The sequence below is a fragment of the Chrysochloris asiatica genome, unplaced genomic scaffold (assembly GCF_000296735.1).
Source record: "Chrysochloris asiatica unplaced genomic scaffold, ChrAsi1.0 scaffold00255, whole genome shotgun sequence".
NCBI lineage: Eukaryota > Metazoa > Chordata > Mammalia > Afrosoricida > Chrysochloridae > Chrysochloris > Chrysochloris asiatica.
In genome coordinates, this window is record NW_006408773.1 from 4,062,314 (window position 1) to 4,080,269 (window position 17,956).

At 36.0% G+C, this 17,956-nt stretch overlaps 1 protein-coding gene across 1 annotated transcript in view; it reads right to left on the minus strand.

Annotated features, from left to right (window-relative positions):
• The window catches only part of LRCH2 (leucine-rich repeats and calponin homology (CH) domain containing 2), a 158,614-nt gene that overhangs the window by 38,380 nt on the left and 102,278 nt on the right, over positions 1-17,956 (minus strand). The window contains exons 7-11 of the mRNA XM_006873805.1: positions 12,803-12,890; positions 12,290-12,383; positions 12,021-12,118; positions 11,864-11,922; positions 3,836-3,943 (exon numbers count right to left, since the gene is read on the minus strand). Coding sequence (XP_006873867.1) covers positions 3,836-3,943; positions 11,864-11,922; positions 12,021-12,118; positions 12,290-12,383; positions 12,803-12,890 — 447 coding nt within the window. The remainder of the gene's footprint in view (positions 1-3,835; positions 3,944-11,863; positions 11,923-12,020; positions 12,119-12,289; positions 12,384-12,802; positions 12,891-17,956) is intronic.

Sequence of the window (17,956 nt, forward strand, 5' to 3'; positions counted from 1 at the left end):
CCTCATCTTTCTCCCGCGGAGCGGCTGGTAGTTTCGAACCGCTGACCTTAAGGTTCGCAGCCCGATTCGTAACCACTACGCTACCAGAGCTCCTTACTCATAATATTAGGGGTGAGTTAATTAAATATTTGAGCAAAACTATTTTTTAAGTTGATAATTTTGTATGGCCTGAGAGTGATGTTATAAATTTTGGCAGATAAAAGGTTCCCCATCCCTGCTCTATAAGATTAATTTTAGAACCTTATGGTTTATTCAAATGCAAGTATTATGACAGTAAATAGGAAATTTTAATTTCTCTAGATCTAAGAGAGCTGAGCAATAGCAACATATTTTAAAAGCAGAAAAGATCATTTAATGGAGAAAATACTGGGTTTAGTGAAAAAAAAATCTGAGATTCAATTTAAATTCTGTAATTAACAGAATTAGTTAGAGATCTAATTTGAGTTCTCTATACCTGGTGTGGACTCCTGGTGTAGTGCTGTAGGATTAACACTAGACTGCGAACCACAAGGTCAGCAGTTCAAACCCACCAGCTGCTCCTCAGAAAGAGTCATGATAACTCCATGACATTTAACAATAACATACCTGGTACAGTGCTGTAGGATATATAAGTACTGGACTGCCAATGACAAGGTTGGCTTTTCAAACCCACCAGCCACTCCATGGAAACCCCATCCAAGGTCGATATGAGTTGTTAATGGCAACAGCTGCCATACCAAACCAAAACACCCACTGCCAACAAGTCTGTTTCAACTCAGCACCCCTACAGAGGGCTTCTCAGTTACTAAAACTTAAAAGAATGTATCCCTTACTTTATGACTAGGTCATTATATTTTTTTCAATGATTTTTTTTAAAGTAGACATAATTATTACACATTAATGTCACTGCATTTAGGGTTCTGAAACTAACCACAAGGTTAGCAGTTCAAACTTACCAAATGCTTCTTGGGAGAAAAATGAGCCTGTTTGCCCCTGTAAAGATTGAATCTTGGAAACATAAGGACTATTTCTGTTCTGTCCTATAGCGTCACTATGAGTTAGTGAGCTTATCTAGGCTGCTAACCAAAAGGTTGGCTACCCAGCGGCCTCCCAAGAACAAAGGCCCAAAACTCTACTTCCAAAAGAATCAGCCACTGAAAACCCTACCGAGCAGACTTCTACTCTGATATACATGGGATTGCCTTGCATCAGGGATGACTAAGCACTCGACCTCAAGGTCGGTTTGAACCGCAAGGCGGCAGTTCAAACTCACAAGCCACTCCTTGGAAGTCGCTCCTTGGAAACCCTATACAGGGTCGCTATGAGTTGGAACTGATTCAACAACACTTAACAAAAACAACATTTGATAAGGAGGATAAAGAGGAAAAATATCACAGAAAGATAGAAGTATAATTTATTTAGGGAAAATATAATTTTTAAAACTTTAAAAAAATTAACAGTTCAAAGCAATCAATTAATCCAGTAACAATACTGATCTTGTTGTTAGGTGCCATCATGTTGGTTCCGACTCATAGTGATCATACATACAAAAGAATGCAACACGCCTAGTCTTGTACCAGTCTAACAATCATTGTTTAGTTTGAGCCCATTTTTACAGCCACTATGTCAATACATCTCATTAAGGGTCTTCCTCATTTTTGCTGACCCTCTACTTTACCAAGCACGATGTCATTCTCCAAAATAATAGTATTACTGGGTCGCTATGAGTTGGAACCGACTCCATGGCACATAAACACCACCATCATTTTATACAAGACACAGCGCTAGGTACTAGTTTGTACAGATTACAAAACAATCACAAACCCCAAACCTATAGAAAGATAGTCATTCTCGTTATGCTGTACCTAAGCTTGAAAGAATAATTCAAGTTACAAGGGATAGCTAATATGACAATAGTAGAAAATGGAAAATATATAGACAGTATATGTATACACACATACACACAGAGCCTGATGTGTCTCTGTAGGATAAGCACTGAACTGCTAACTGCGAAGTTGTCAAACTCACCAGTCGCTTCTTGAAAACCCTATACAGGGTTGCTATACATTGCAATCGACTTGATGGCATTTAGAAACAGCAACAACATGACAACGAAAAAAATCTAAATTTCTGTAAAATGCCATTTTAGCACAATGAGAAAAAAATGGATACTGTGTGGGTGTTATATTCTCCTAATGCAGCCCTAAAGTTTGAGAATCTTGCCCTATCTGCAACCAAAAGTTCTTATAAAATCAATATTCCCGGCTTGTGATGCTAAAATACAATTCTGTCACCTGTTAGGTAGAGGGAACAGAAATTCAATGACTTTTTTAAACTTCTGTCATCAAACATCTAAAACAAAACAGCTGTCTTGATTTAACTATACATGCTTTATATATGCCAGGGTAAAAACACACAACCTCCTAAACAGCCGATAACAAAAGGCCAATCAAAGATTGGAAGATAAATAATAAAAGAGTGACAGAAAGTTATGGTGGAAGAAAGATGTGAACTGGATATGAGTATACATTATATATACAAGGGATAAAGATCAATTTATAGTATGAATAAATAAAATAAATAAATAAAATAAAGACCAATTTATAGTGTGAATTTTAAAATATTATAATGTAGCAATTATGCTAAAAAGATACTTAGGGGCTACCTAATTTATTACAGTGTAAGATATTATCCAGGATTCCCCTAAAATGTGGCCTCTTTTTTTTACAAACATTTATCATTCATTAATTTTTAATAGTAATTATTTTTAAAAGCAAGCTATTTAAACAAATGCTGTATGCTTACAGTTTAGACTTTCCAAACTGTGATCATATGATCAATTAACATTGAGAGTTTTGAATAAGTGAAATTAAATACATATTAGGCACCCATGTTAAATGTACCAAAATTAGTCTCTTGATTCTCTAAAAATTAAAAAAAGACATCTGACATATTTTTATTATTTAAAAACTATGAATATAATAATAGTCAGCACATTAACATGTCAATATTATCCCACCCTCAGCAGCACATGAAACCTTTCCAGCATGAGTATCTTTCTCAATGCCAACAGCAGACATTTGGTGAAAGCCTACAGAGGGAGAAATGGTCTTTGGCGAAGAAATTGAACAAAGTGAGCCTCTGACCTTCAAATCAATACGATGATATAACCAAACACTATGCAGTTTAAATGGATTCTAATGTGTTCACAAATGTTCCAAGTAATCTGGAATCTGATAAAAAGCATACTACTTACATATGTGGCCTTGTAGGATAAGCACTGGACTGCAAGGTCAGTTTGAACCTCAAGGTTGGAGGTTCAGAACCGACTTGATAGCACTTAACAAAAACAACATTTACATATGACAAGTACTTAGAAAAAAAATAGTCTAAAATATATTTTTTGCTGGGAAACTAAAAAGAATATCAGCATTCAGATACACTCATCAGGAATAAAAAAAGAGATACCTATGCATCATTTGTGGCGCTACAGGATAAGCACCGGACAACAGATAGTTTGAATCACAAGGTCGGTGGTTCAAAGTCACCTGCCACTCTTCAGAAACCCTATTCAGGGTCGCTATGAGTCAAAACTGACTCAAAAACACTTAACAACAACAAAAGCAATATTAAATATGATGTCTGTATGCTTATAAAATATTCTGTTAAGCGCTTATAATTTTTAAATTCCCACCTAAGGAATTCTTACTGTTAGTTAACTGCTCCTCGAAATAGATCTTAGGAGGGTCCTAATGTTTACTCAAAATTTCATATAATTTATTTTAACAATCTTTAAGTAACTGGATTTAATGATCATCAAATTTACCTACATAAATCTCATTACTGAAAAGAATACCTGTTTTTCTGCTCTTGCTGCAGTAACTGAGCGGCTATTTTCCTCAAATCAGTTACTTCCTTCAAATCATCATCCTCTTCCTCTGCAAGTAACTGTTCTTTCTCAGGTCTGAAAGGTGACACACACATGGTTATCAAAAAATTAAGGCAGACTATATATTATGCCGGCTTTCAGAAGTAAAAACCATTTTCTTTTTGTCCTATTTTCATATTTTTAAAGTAATAGCTCCCATTCTCCTCTCCCCAAAGCCCAATAACAAGTATTCATCTACTTCTTTCTCTGTGCACTTGCCTATTCTAGATGTTTCATAAACATGTGATTATATAGCATTTGTTCTTTTGTGTCTGGCTTATATCATTTAACATAATATTTTCAAGGTTTACCCATGTGGTAGCATATCTCAGAACTTCATTTTTCTTTATGGCTGAATAATATTCCACTGTAAAGATATATCACATTTTATTTATCCATTCATCTGTTGATGGCCATTTACGCAGTTCACACCTATTGGCAACTGTAAATGGCACAGCTGTGAACATTAGAGTACCAGTATCTATTTGAGTCCAGGCTTTCAATTCTTTGAAATGTGTAATTGGTGGGTTACATGGAGTCCTGGTGTGGCGCTACAGGATAAGCACTAGACTGCAAGATACACAGTTCACACTCACCAGTTGCCCCCTCAGAAACCCTATACAGGGTTACTATGAGTTGGAACCAACTCAATGGCACTTAATAACAACAACAACACGGCAATTCTGTGCTTAACTTTTTAAGAGCAACCGAACTGCTTTCCACAGCAGCACCACCATTTTACCTTCCCAGTAGCAATGGATGATGATCCCAATTGCTCCACATTCTTTTGTTAATATTTATGTTCCATTTTTATAATAAAGGAGTTCCTGGGAGGCACACATGGTTAATAAACTTGACTGCTAACTGAAGGGGAGCACAGCGGCTCTATACGATAAGCACCATGGTTGCTATGAGTCAGAATCGACTCCACTGCATGCAACAACAACTGAAGGTTGGAGATTCGAGTATCCCTAGATGTGCCTTGGAAGAAAAGACCTAGTGAGCTACTTACTTCAGAAAACTCAGCCATTGAAAACTCTATGGCACACTACTTTGTTTATTTTGGCAAATAAGGAGTTACCATGAGTCAGAACTGACTCTATGGAAACTGTTTTAATGGGTATGAAGTTGCATTTCATTGTGGTTTTGATTTACATTTTCGGAATGATTAAAGAAATTAAGCATTCATTCTTTCATGTGCTTGGTAGCCATTTTATTTTCTATGGAGAACTATTCATTCAAATCATTTGCTCACTTAATTGTCTTTTTGTGTTGTGTTACTTGTAGGAGTTCTTCATATATTGTGGAAGTTAAAATCTTATCTGAGAATATGATTTCCAAATATTTTCTCCCATAATGCAGATTGCCTTTTGACTTTCCTAATAATTTGCCCCTTGATACACAAAAGGTTTTAACGTTGATGAAGTCCAATATATGAGGGTGAGTAAAAAATTATCCACACTCTGGCTATAGAATTTATTTTAATCAACTTTTATAAAAGATAAATACATCATTTTTCAACATAACTCCTTGCTTTTCAATATACTTTGTCCATCTGTTAACAAGCATTCATAGTCCATTATTAAAAATCTTTTAGACTGAGTTGTGAGCCACAAATACACCATTATCTTTTCTTAGTGAGAGGTGAATCCTCAAAGGGCTGCTTTCAGGGGACCAAACAAGGTCTGATGGAGCAAGATCAGGATGATAGGGAGGATGCTTTAACACTTCAGAAAGAAGTTTATGCAGAATGTCAACAGTGTGGGCAGAGGAGTGAGGATGTGCATTCTCACGCAAGATTACAAAGCCCTTGGATAGCAGTCCACTGTCTGAACCCAAGTTAACGCCTCAGCTTTTCAGTGAGCATCTCACACAATAATGAGTACTATTGACTGTTGAACCTTTTTTCCTGATAGTGTTCTAACACTAGCCTTTGAGAATCCCAGAAAATGGTAAGCACAAATTTTACAGTTGATGGTTGACTTTTGAATCCTTTCTTGGTCAGCGACTGAGGATGCTTCCATTCCATATTCTGTAATTTACTCTCAGATGTGTAGTGATGAATCCATGTTTCATCACCAGTAATGATTTTTTCAAGAAACTTTTACCTTCCTTCAAGTATTGGTCCAAATTTCATTTGCAAATGTCCAAATTCTTCTGTTTATGCTCTTCCATGATTGGTTTGGTGCCCATCTTGTACAAACTTTTTGAAACCCAAGTCTGCCATGGTTTATTTCATAGGCAGAGCCACGGCTAGTTTGCAAATGGTTTGTCACATAGTCCACTGTCACTCGTCTATTCAACAGAGTTATTTCACATGCATGCTCAATTTTGTCATCAGCCGTGGACATTGACAGGCATTTTAATATAACCAGAGTGCAGATCATTTTTTAATCACTCTCATATATTATTTATTTTATTGCTGGAAATTTAAGCATCATATCTAAGAGTAATCCAAAAACAACAGGTTCTAAAGCTTTAGATCAGTTTTCAACTAAGAGTTTTTTTATTTTTTAGCTCTTATGCTATTGATCCAATTTGAGCTAATTTTCATACATGTAGAGATCCAGTTATCCCAGCACATTTTGTTGAAAAGACTATTATTTCCGCATTAAATGAACTTTGTCAAAAAACAACTGGCCATAGATGTAGATGTTGATTTATATATATTCAATTAGACATATCTGTGGTGCTGAAGAATAATGTGCTGGACTGCAAGGTCACTTTGAACCACAAGATGAGCGGTTCAAACTCATCAGCTGCTCCTTGGAAACCCTATACAGGGTCATTATGGTTCGGGACTGACTGGATGGCACTTAACAACAACAACATCAATAATAAGGAGTCTTGGTGTGGATACACACTGTACTGATAAATACAAGGTCAGTGGTTCACCCACCAGCCGCTCCTCAGAAACTCTATACAGGGTGGCTATGAGTTGGAACCATATCAGCGACACTTAACAACAACATTCTTAAAAGAAAGAAATGTAGACTCAAATATACCAATAATGATGAAGTTACAGGACTGGATTACATTTTGTTCTGCTATACATGGTTGTTGGCACCATGTATAGCACCACACTGTTTTGATTACTATAGCTTTGTTATATGCTTTCAAAATAGGTAAATGTGAATGCTTCTGTCTTCTTTTTCAACATTTCTTTGGCGATTTGTAGGATTTTCTATTTCCAAGAAAAAAGACTGCTAAAATTTAGTAGAGATTGTGCTGAAAATGTGTATGTAGCAATGACATCTTAACATTATTAAGTCTTCCAATATATTGGATATCTTCCCACTTATTTGGTCTTCTTTAATTTCTTTCAGCAATGTTTCATAGTTTTCAATACAAGGAACTTTCACCTTTTCAGTTAAATGTATTGCTAGGTGGTGGTTGCTACTGCTCAGGGCTCTCTAGTCGTTTCTGATTCATAGTGACCCTGTATAGGCTTTCCAAGGAGTGACTGGTGAGTTTGAACCATCAACCTCATGATTCAAACTGACATTGCAATCCTGTATTTATCCTACAGGGCCATATTCTTAAATGCCATTAAAAATGGAATTGCTTTTTTTATTTCTTATTTATGTTATCCATTGCTTGTGCATAGAAACACAACTGATTTTTTTTTAATAATTGATTTCTCTACAAAAGAAAAATACACAGTAAAACATATGTCAATTTAACAATTCCAACATGTACAATTCAGTGGCATTGATAGAATTTTTTAGGTAAGGTAACCATTCTCACTCTCCTTTTCTGATTTATTCTTCGTTTATTAACATAAACTCACTGTCACCTAAGGTTCCTGTCTAATCTTTCAAGTTGCTGTTGTCCATTTAATCCCATATAGGCAGATCTTAAAAGATTCTTTTATAAAATCTTTTGTCAAAATGTTCTGTAATGGTAGCTAGGAACCACCCAGTATTTCTGGTTTCAGGGAAAAGGAAACAGTTGTTCATGTAAGTAATTGGTCAGACATTTTATATCGTCCTCCTATGCCTGACTCTCCTTCTTCCTCTGTTGGTCCAGAAAAACTCTTGTACTTTGAGTGGCCAGTTGAAAGCTTTTAAGAATCCCAGCACTATGCAACGAAATAGGAGGTAACGCAGAAGCACTAAGCATGATATTAGACCAATTAACTAAGACAGCTCATGAAACCATAACCCAAGGAGCTATGTCCCATGAGGTGTTTGGTTGTACATAAGCAACCTCAGTAGATACTATTTATTGATTTGTTGGTCACTGTTGTAGATACATCTAGATATCGAACTAATTTTTGAGTGTTGATCTTATACCCTGCAACTTAAATTTTTCTTATTAGCTCAAATAGCTAATGGACACTTTTGGGATTTTCTACATATAGGATCATGTCATCTGCAAAACAGTTTAACGTCTTCTTTTCCAATATTTGTTGTTGTTATGTGCCGTGGAGTCGGAACCGACTCATAGCGACCCTGTACAGGGTTTCCGAGGGTGTAAATCTTTACGGGAGTAGAAAGCCTCATCTTTCTCCCGCGGAGCAGCTGGTAGTTTCGAACTGCTGACCTTGAGGTTTACAGCCCGATTCGTAACCACTACGCTACCAGAGCTCCTTATAGATGAATGTTATTTCCTATCTATCTATCTATCTATCTATCTATCTATCTATCTATCTATCTATCTATCTACCAACCTACTTTCCTAATTGCTCTGGCTAGAATTTCCAATAGAATGCCTTATTTAGGGGAAAACATTAAGTTTCTTGTTCACTGTGCATTTTTCATAAATTCCCTCACTTACGTTGAGGAACTATTATTATATTAATTTTGCAGAGCATTTTTTTCAATATGATAGAATGTAAGATTCTATCAAATACCTTTTCTGCATTGATTGAAATGACCATGTGATTATTCGCCATCATTCTATAAATGTGATATAATACACTGAAATTCTTACCTTGAAATACCTCATTGCATTCCTGGGTAAATCCCAGTTTATCATGGTGTATATTTTTAGTATACTATTGGATTCCGTTTTCTAGTATTTCGTTGAGAAAGTTTGCATATATATTCTAAGGGATACTGGTGTGCGTTTATCTGGCTTTAGTATCAGGGTAATTCTGGTGTCATAAAATATGTTAGGCAATGGTCTCTCCTCTCATTAGCTTTCAGAAGAGTTCACGAAGGATTGGTGTTAATACTTTAAATGTTTTCTAGTATTCACCAGTGAAGCCCTCTAGTCAGAGACTGTTCTTTTTTTAGGTTTCTTTAATATAGATTCAATCTTTTCACTTGTTATTCATCTGATGAGATTTTCTATTTCTTCCTGAGTCAGTTAGGTACTTTGTGTGTTTCAAGGAACCTTTCCATTAAATCATGTTTATCTAATTTTTTGATGAACAACTGTTCATACTTTATTCTTATAAAACATTGTATTCCTACAAGGTCAGCAATATCCCCCACTTTTATCTAATTTTAGTTATTTTCTTCTTCTCTCTTTACTTTGTCAGTCTAGCAAAATGGTTGTCAATCTTGTTGATTTTTTCAAAAATTAACTTCTTGTTTTGTTGAGTCTACAGTTTTTCTATTTCACTTATTTTTTCTCTAATCTTAAGGAGCTCTGGCAGCATAGTGTTTACTAGTCGGGCTCTGAATCTCAAGGTTAGTATTTCGAAACTCCCAGCAGTTCCATGGGAGAAAGATGAGGCTTTCTGCTCCTGCAAAGATTTATAGCCTTGGAAACCCTGTGCAGGGTTGCTATGAGTCAGAACCACAGCACACCACCACCATCACCACCACTGTAATCTTTATTAGTCTTAGTGTGGTGCTGTAAAATAAGCACTGGACTGCTGTTAACTGCAAGGTCAGTGATTCAAATCCACCAACTCCTCCTTGGAAACCTTATACAGTGTCACTATGAATCAGAACTGACTCCACGGCACATAACAACAACAATAACAATCTTCATTAGGGAGCACAATGGTTCTGCAAGATAAACATCCATCTGTGAACCACAAGGTCAATGGTTCAAACCCACCATCCATTCCTCATTAGAAAGATGAGGCTTTCTGCTCCCACAAAGATTTACAGCCTTGAAAACCCTATACAGGGTCACTATGAGTGGTACCAACTCAATGGAACTTAACAACAACGATCTTTATTATTTCCTTCCTTGTGGTACCTTTGGACTATGCTCTTCTTTCTCTAGTTTCTCAAGGACCATTTTCGTTTTTTAATACCATGTGCAAGATAAAATCCTAATGTCTTTGAGTTAAAATATTAAATAAGAAACTGGGAATCTCCCAATACCAAAACATATGCCCATCTTCTTTCTACAATATAAACAACTGCACACTGGTAATATTAATATACAGTCCTGGTGTGGCACTGTGGGTTAATACACTAGACTGCCAAGTCGGTTTGAACCACAAGATTGTTGCTCCCCAGAAACCCTATACAGGGTCATGAAGGGTCAGAATTGACTCAACAGCACTTAACAACCACAATATTAGTATAATTAATAGTTATCAAAATAAAGCATATAACCATTATGCAATTTCTGAAATGTTTCAACACAATTTACCAATACTTATTCCTCAGTCTTGAGTTTATAATAAGCATTTCAAAGGTCTGTATGACATATTTTTTAAGTTCATTTAAAAAATGTTAAGAAAAGTTCTCATTTTATTGACTCACCTTGATATCATCAGTTTATTTATTTTGATTTTTTAAAATATCTATGCAAAATGTTTAAATAAGTGAAATGTAAAATGAGCTCAAACAGAAATAATATGTTTGTTGGAACATATACATTTTAAATAAGTTATTCTCCAAATTCAGTAATTTTATCCCTAAGGTCTGCCATTTTAAAGAAAACCAACAACAGATACCTTAGTATCAAACTATAAGACTTTCTATCTATATCACTTGTTCCTCTCCAGTCTAGACAACTCTCCTCATGATATAGAACAGAAAGTAAAAGAAGAATAAAGTATTAAGAGTACAAGATAAAGCAATGTACCTTCGTACAGGGTACCAGAGATCATCAATTAATAAATGAAATAATTTGAAGGAAGCATAAGACCACCACCCTTGTCATCAAGTTGATTCCAACTAAAAGTGTAAAGAAAAAAGTCTGGGGACAGAAAGAGCTCTGTGGATTTAGGCAAGAAACTAATTGTTTCATTTCTTGTAGGAAAGTTAAGTTTAGAGTCTCTTATCTACCCTTAAGGATTTCAAATGAGACACACAGGAAAGGACTTAGCACAGATCTTGGTACATGGAAGATGTTCAACAAATGTTGCTTCCTTTCTGTAGCTATGGAGCAAACTGAAGGAATGAGTGAAAAAAATGAAGTAGAGTACAGTTCAATATTTCTTAAGATGAACAATACATAAAAATTCTATAGCACAATTAATTTAAAATAAACTATGAAAGTAAATACACTAAAAAGTACTATAACTAGTCTGGCATACTGGAAAGTGTATTAAACCAAGAGTTGGAAGACCTGAGTTCCAAACTTTTGCAACCTCAAGTTTCCGTTTCCTTACTGGCAAAAAATATGCCAACACCACCTTTTTTATACATAGCTTAAATAAAAGAATGCATAGGAATGCACAGTCCTCTTCAGTGTCCATATAAATAGGAGATATTATTGTTACATTCTGGGAGAGGAGCGGAGCAATAGTATGTATCTCACACAATTGAATGCTTACTTAAATTTTCAATTTAATTGAAGAATACAGATGAAGTATTTACAAATTAACTATATAAAAAAGGAGAAGTAAATGAGCAAAATATTAAATTCTTTCAAGTTGTTGAACGACAACTTCAGTTCCAACTCATAGCAACCCTGTATAGGCTTCCCGAAACAGTACATCTTTGTGGGAGCAGAAAGCCTCATTCAAATGGAAATAGCTCATAAATATTTCAAGTATATCTAAGTAACATTTCAATTCAAGAATTCTTATTCGCTTACCTTTTGTCGTTTCCCAGTTCTCCATTTTTCTGAGATTTTTCAGGACATTTTTCTTTTCCCTTATAAAAGAGAAAGTTTTTATTTTAAATTGTATGGTCCATTTGTGTGAGATTAAGGAAAACATTATTATTTATTACAAGGTTTGTTTGTTTTTTACCTTAAGAAAAGAAACAAATGATCCAATATGTACATCTCCTTGTTCAGGAACTGCAACATCTTCTGTGTTGGGGTCGATAAAATCATACACCTCCTGGTCTAAGTATAGATTAATATTTATTAGAAATTAAGTATAATAGCCTGCATGCTCTGACACTGTAGTGCTTAGAATAAAAGTGAATTAATTCTTTAAAACAAGCTGGGCAATTTTTCATTAAAAAATCCATTCTATGTACATGAAATAAAAATGGAAGACATTGTATAAATTACCTTTCTGAGAATCCATTTTACTTCCTATTGAATGACTGTCATTTCTTGATTCTGAGACTTGAGAGTGAAGGCTGATTGTGTCATCATCTGATGGCTGAATAGAATATGGAAAAACAAGCATTTTAAACATATGGTAAGGATTTGTTGTTGTTAAGTGCTGTCAAGCCAGTTCTGACTCATAGCAATTCTGTATAAGGTTTCCAAGGAGCAACTAGAGGGTTTGAACTGCTGACCTTCTGGTTTACAGTCCAGTGCTGATCCTACAGTGGCACACCAGAAGGCCTATAGTAAGGATTTAGTTGTTTTAATTTAATCTAAGAAGTATAGAGTATGTTTTACATTTCCAAATTTGAAACCAAACATTTATGTTAAAATGTCCTGTTCTACTTTAAAAGTCTGCATGTCTTTTATTCACTTAATATCATAAAACGTAATAACACAGTTTTTAAACAAAATAAAAACTCAAGTTTGTGTACCCTAATATTTTAAAACAAATTGGCAAGAAAGACTCACTTCTGTTGTAGATAATCTCTTCTCTCCATTATCACTTCCAATTCCAGAGTCTGGGCCATGATTTTTATTTGGATAAAAATCTTCCATACTAATAGGACACAGAAATTTTAAGGGCAGTTAATGTTTTTTTCTTAAAGCGATAATACCCACTTGATTTAAGATTGCTCTAGATAATATAGTTTAGATGTCTCAGGTCTTTAAGGACAAAACAAACAAACAAAAATATTGAAGTTGGGTCAATTCTGACTTAAGGTGATACCATGAGTTACAGAGTAGAACCAAAGTCCATTGTTTTCTTAGCTGTAATCTTTAAGGAAGCAGATCACTAGGCCTTTTTATCTGTAGTGCCACTGGATAGATTTAAATGGTCAACCTTCCAGTTAATAACCCACTGCAAACCATTTGTGTTACCCATAACTAAGATCTATAAGGACACAAGAGGGGAAATATCACAAAGCACTTTATTCATGTCCCTCATACATAGACAAGAAAATATGCAGCTAGAGTGGAGATGTAACTTACAAATGATTTTTAACACAGTGTTTGTAAATATACATTTATGATGTAATTTGTAAATTACGTTTATATTTATTCACATTATTTATTACAGTAAATTTAGTTAAAACCATTTATAAATTGCATCTCAACTCTATCCCCATCTTTTCATCTCCATTACAACCATCTTATTAAAGATCCCTAGGTCTCTTGACAGTACTGCAACAGCCTAAATGGTCCCTGTGCTTCTACTTTTGCTTATGTCTACCCTGTTGTTGTTGTGAGATGACAGTGAGTTGGTTATGTCTCATAGCAAGCCCATACACAACAGAATGAAATACTGTCAATTGTGTGCCATCCTCACAACTGCTGTTTATGCATCAGCCCATTGTTGCTGCCACGGTATCAATCCATCTCATTGAGGGTCTTCCTCTTCTTATTCACTAAACTTTCACTTTGTCAATCATGCTGTTTTTCAGAGATTAATCCCTCCTGATAACATGTCCAAAGTATGAGAGATGAAGTATCATTCTGTTCACTTCTAAGGAGCGTTTTGGCTGTACTTTTTTTTTTTTTTTTTCAGTTTTACATTCATTCTATCATACATCATTACATTGCCATAGTTACCATCCCATTCATGCATCATCACCCAACCAAAGGGTATACCCTGCAAGCCTGTCCCCCCACAGTCCTCAGCACACAGCCCTTTCCCTCTCTGGATCTCAAGTCCCCCGCCACTCCATCTCTTCATGTCATCTTCTCTGCCTCCATCTCGGGCCTCACTGCTGCTCTGGGTAGGGTCTTGCTCTCTGCTCTTCTCCATCGATGGTCCCAGGGCCCTCCACTCCTAGGCTGAAAAGTTAGTCACTCCCCTCCTTCTATAAAATGTCCACCTTTACATTTCCAACCCTCACAATCAGTCCTGATAACAATTATTCACTATTGATTGCATCACAAAAGACCCATCTGCATTTCATTTCATCAGCCCTTCCTGGACAGGCTGGATACTATTCACTGGAGACTCTACCTTCTTCCATGCCCTTTGGATCTAGGTTCCCTCTTGAAAGCTTGTAAGCCAGTTACTTCTTACCTTTGTATCCCTCCCCCCGTTTTGGGTAGCCAATGTCCACGTTTTGGCTGTACTTTTTCCAAGACAGATTTGTTTTTTTCTTCTGGCAGTCCAGTATCATAATCCAAATACACCAATTCTTCTCCTGTCCCCCTTATTCATTGTCCAAATTTCATAGGTATATGAGGCAATTGAAAATACCATGGTTTGCACACCTTAGTCCTTAAACATATCTCTGACCATGAGCATTCTAGAGAAACATTTTCTTGCAGATTTGCCTAATGAAATGTCATTTGATTTCTTGACTGCTGCTTCCATGAGAGTTGACTGTGAATCTAAGCAAAATGAAGTCTTTGGCAAGGTCGACATTTTGTCCATTTATCATGATGTTATTTATTGGTCCAGTTGTGAGGACTTTTGTTTTCTTTACATTAGGGTGCAATACATACTGAAGGCTGTAGTGTTTGATCCTCATCAGAAAGCATTTTCGTCCTCTTCACTTTCAGCAAGCAAGGCTATTATCATCTGCATATTGCAGGTTGTTAATAAGTCTTCCTCCAATCCTGACGCCATGTTCTTCTTCATATAATCCAACTACTCCGGTTATTTGCTCAGCACACAGATTGAGTAAGTATGGTGAAAGAACACACCCCTGATGCACACCTTTCCTGATTTTAAACTGTTCAGTGTTCCCTTGATCTGTTTCACACAACTGCCTCTTGCTCGATATACAGGTTCCTCATGAGCACAATTAAGTGTTTTGAGGTACCCATTTTATACAACGTTATCCATAGCTTGTTATGAGCCATACAGACAAATGTTTTTGCACAGTAAATAAAGCACAAGTAAACATCTTTCTGGTATTCTGTTTTAGTCAAGATCCAGCTGACATCAGCATGCATCTCCCTTATTCTACATCCTCTTCTGAATCCAGTTTGAGTTTCTGTCACACCCTGCTACAATTGTGTTTTAATTATCCTCATTCAGCCGAATTTTACTTGCATGTGATATTAATGATACAGTTAGATGATTTTTGAATTATGTTAGGTCACCTTTCTTTGGAATGGGCACAAATACAGATCTCTTCCATATGGTTGGGCAGCTGGCTTCCAAATTTTTTGGCATAGTCAAGTGTTGCATCAATTTACTGAGATATTTCAGTTTGTACTCCTTCAATTCCTGATGCCTTGTTTTTTGGCAATGCCTTCAGTGCAACTTGGACTTCTTCCTTTAGTACCATCAATTTTTGATCATATGCTACCTGCTGAAATGGTTGAACATTGACCATTTCTTTTTCGATACTGTGACTGTATACTCTTTCCATCTTCTTTTGATGCTTTCTCCGTCATTCATTATTGTGCCCACTGTTGTTGTTGTTAAGTGCCACTGAGTTGGTTTGAATCCATAGTGCATAGAATCCTTCAATATTGCAAATCAAAGCTTGAATTTTTTCTTCAATTCTTTCAGCTTGAGAAATGCTGAGTGTCTTCTTCCCATTTGGTGTTCTAATTCCAGGACCGTGCACATTTCATTATAATATTTGACTTTGTCTTCTCAAACTCCCCTTTGAAATTTTTTGTTCATTTCTATTTCCTCAAGTTGCTTTATCTTTTCTACACACAAGAGAAAGTTTCAGAGTCTCTTCTGACATCCATTTTGGATTTTTCTTTCTTTCCTCTCCTTTTAATGACCTTTTGAATTCTCCATGTATGACGTACTTGATGCCATTAGTGTCTAATGCATCAAATTTGTTCTTGAGATGATCTCTAAATTCAGGTTGGATATGGTCAAGGTCATATTTTGGCTCTTGTGGACTTGTTTTAATTTTCTTCAGCTTCAGCCTGACAAATTGATGGTTTTTCCCACTCTCAGTCACTGACCTTGTTTTGGCTAATGATAGGGAGACTTTTAGTATGGAGGTATGTAAACTAGATAGGGAATAATCTGGACAAAAGTAAAAAGAATGTTGGCAAACTGTGATAAATTTAACTAATGTCACCAATTTATGAAGAAATTGTCAAATAGGAGCCTAACTTGCCATGTAAATTTTCAACCCAAAATCAATAAAATATTACTTTAAAAACAAAACATAACATAAAACAGATCTTGTTATTTTCCTGTTTAATATACTTCAATGACTTTCCACTTGAAGCACAATTCAAACACCTTTTCGTCACCTACAAAGCACTACATGACTTGAGCCGACTCCCCCAAATCAACTTGCATTACCCAACCACTCAATTATTCTACTCCAGCCATACTAACCTCTTTTCAGTTCCTTGAACATACCAAGTTCCTTCCTACCTTAAATCCTTTGCATATGTCGTTTTTTCTGCCTGGCATGATCTACCCCTTTCTTCTGATGTGGCTGGCTTTTCTACCTAAATATATGGGCTTAAAACTTCACCTTCCTAAAAAAGACATTCCCTTAGCACCCTCTTGAAATATAGTCCTTTCCTTCATAACACTCAGCACAATTTGACATTATCCATCTGCTTTCTTGCAGATATGTATGTTGTCCAACAAAGCATAGGAACCTACCACACTAGGCATTCAACTAATATTTGTAAAATAAATAAAACAGTGAGTACCATTACTAAAGCAAATTAATTTTAATTAAATGATATAAAACAGACAATAGAGTTTAGAATACATAATAGCTATGAATTGTGTAGAATTATTTAATTGAGTACTATTCAAAATAGTGTTGTGCAGTGAAGGAATTATTTAATGCCTTTTTTAGCCATAAGTTTTATAAACTCCCATCAAAGGACTTTTACCTGATGGGTCTGGGTAACAGAAGGTGGATGAAGATGATGATGGATCATATGATTCAATTGTGAGTGATCTGTAGCAGGGTTAATTGTGAAAACTTGGAACTCTAACGTGGGTATAAAATGAGCCACCTTAGAAACAGGAACTGGGCATCTTATTATCATTAAAGGAGAAGAACCATGAGTGGAACACATCTTTTGGACTCCAGGTTTCCTCCACATTGAACCTCCTTGACAAAGGGACACTGGAAAAGTGGTAGAGGATCAGAAGTAGCAGAACCAAAGGCCAGAGTACAAGTCAGAGTGGTGGGTTTCCCAGCCTCCAGGGGGCAAGTAAAGCTGAGTGCCTTTAGGCAGGAGGCTTGCTTGTAGAATGGGGTTCCTCCAATCAGTTCATTGGTAGCTAGCTTTGCTGACCCATGAAGCTAGAGCAGAATGCCTTCAAGCTTAGGCTTGTGGTATGTCCTGTGGGCAGTTATCAGCAACCCTAAAAGAGCTCTGTAATATTGCCTGGACAGGCAAGAGGCCAAGCCAAGGGACCAAGGGCCAAAGAAAGGACTGTCTATAGCACAGCTGAGGAGAGCTGTTCAACCTGAACGAACTGAGCCTTGAACATTCCTGATCCTGTACTGTAATTTGTTAACTTCCCTAAGAAACTCCATAACTGTTGAGTACAGTGTCTGTGGCCACTGCAATGGATCACTGAGTCTCATTTAGTAGAGTGCTGTAGGAAGGATGATTTAGTGCTCATGTTTTTGCAACTGAACAAAATATTCTGTATGAATTGAATTTATTGTTAAGATATTTAATCCTACT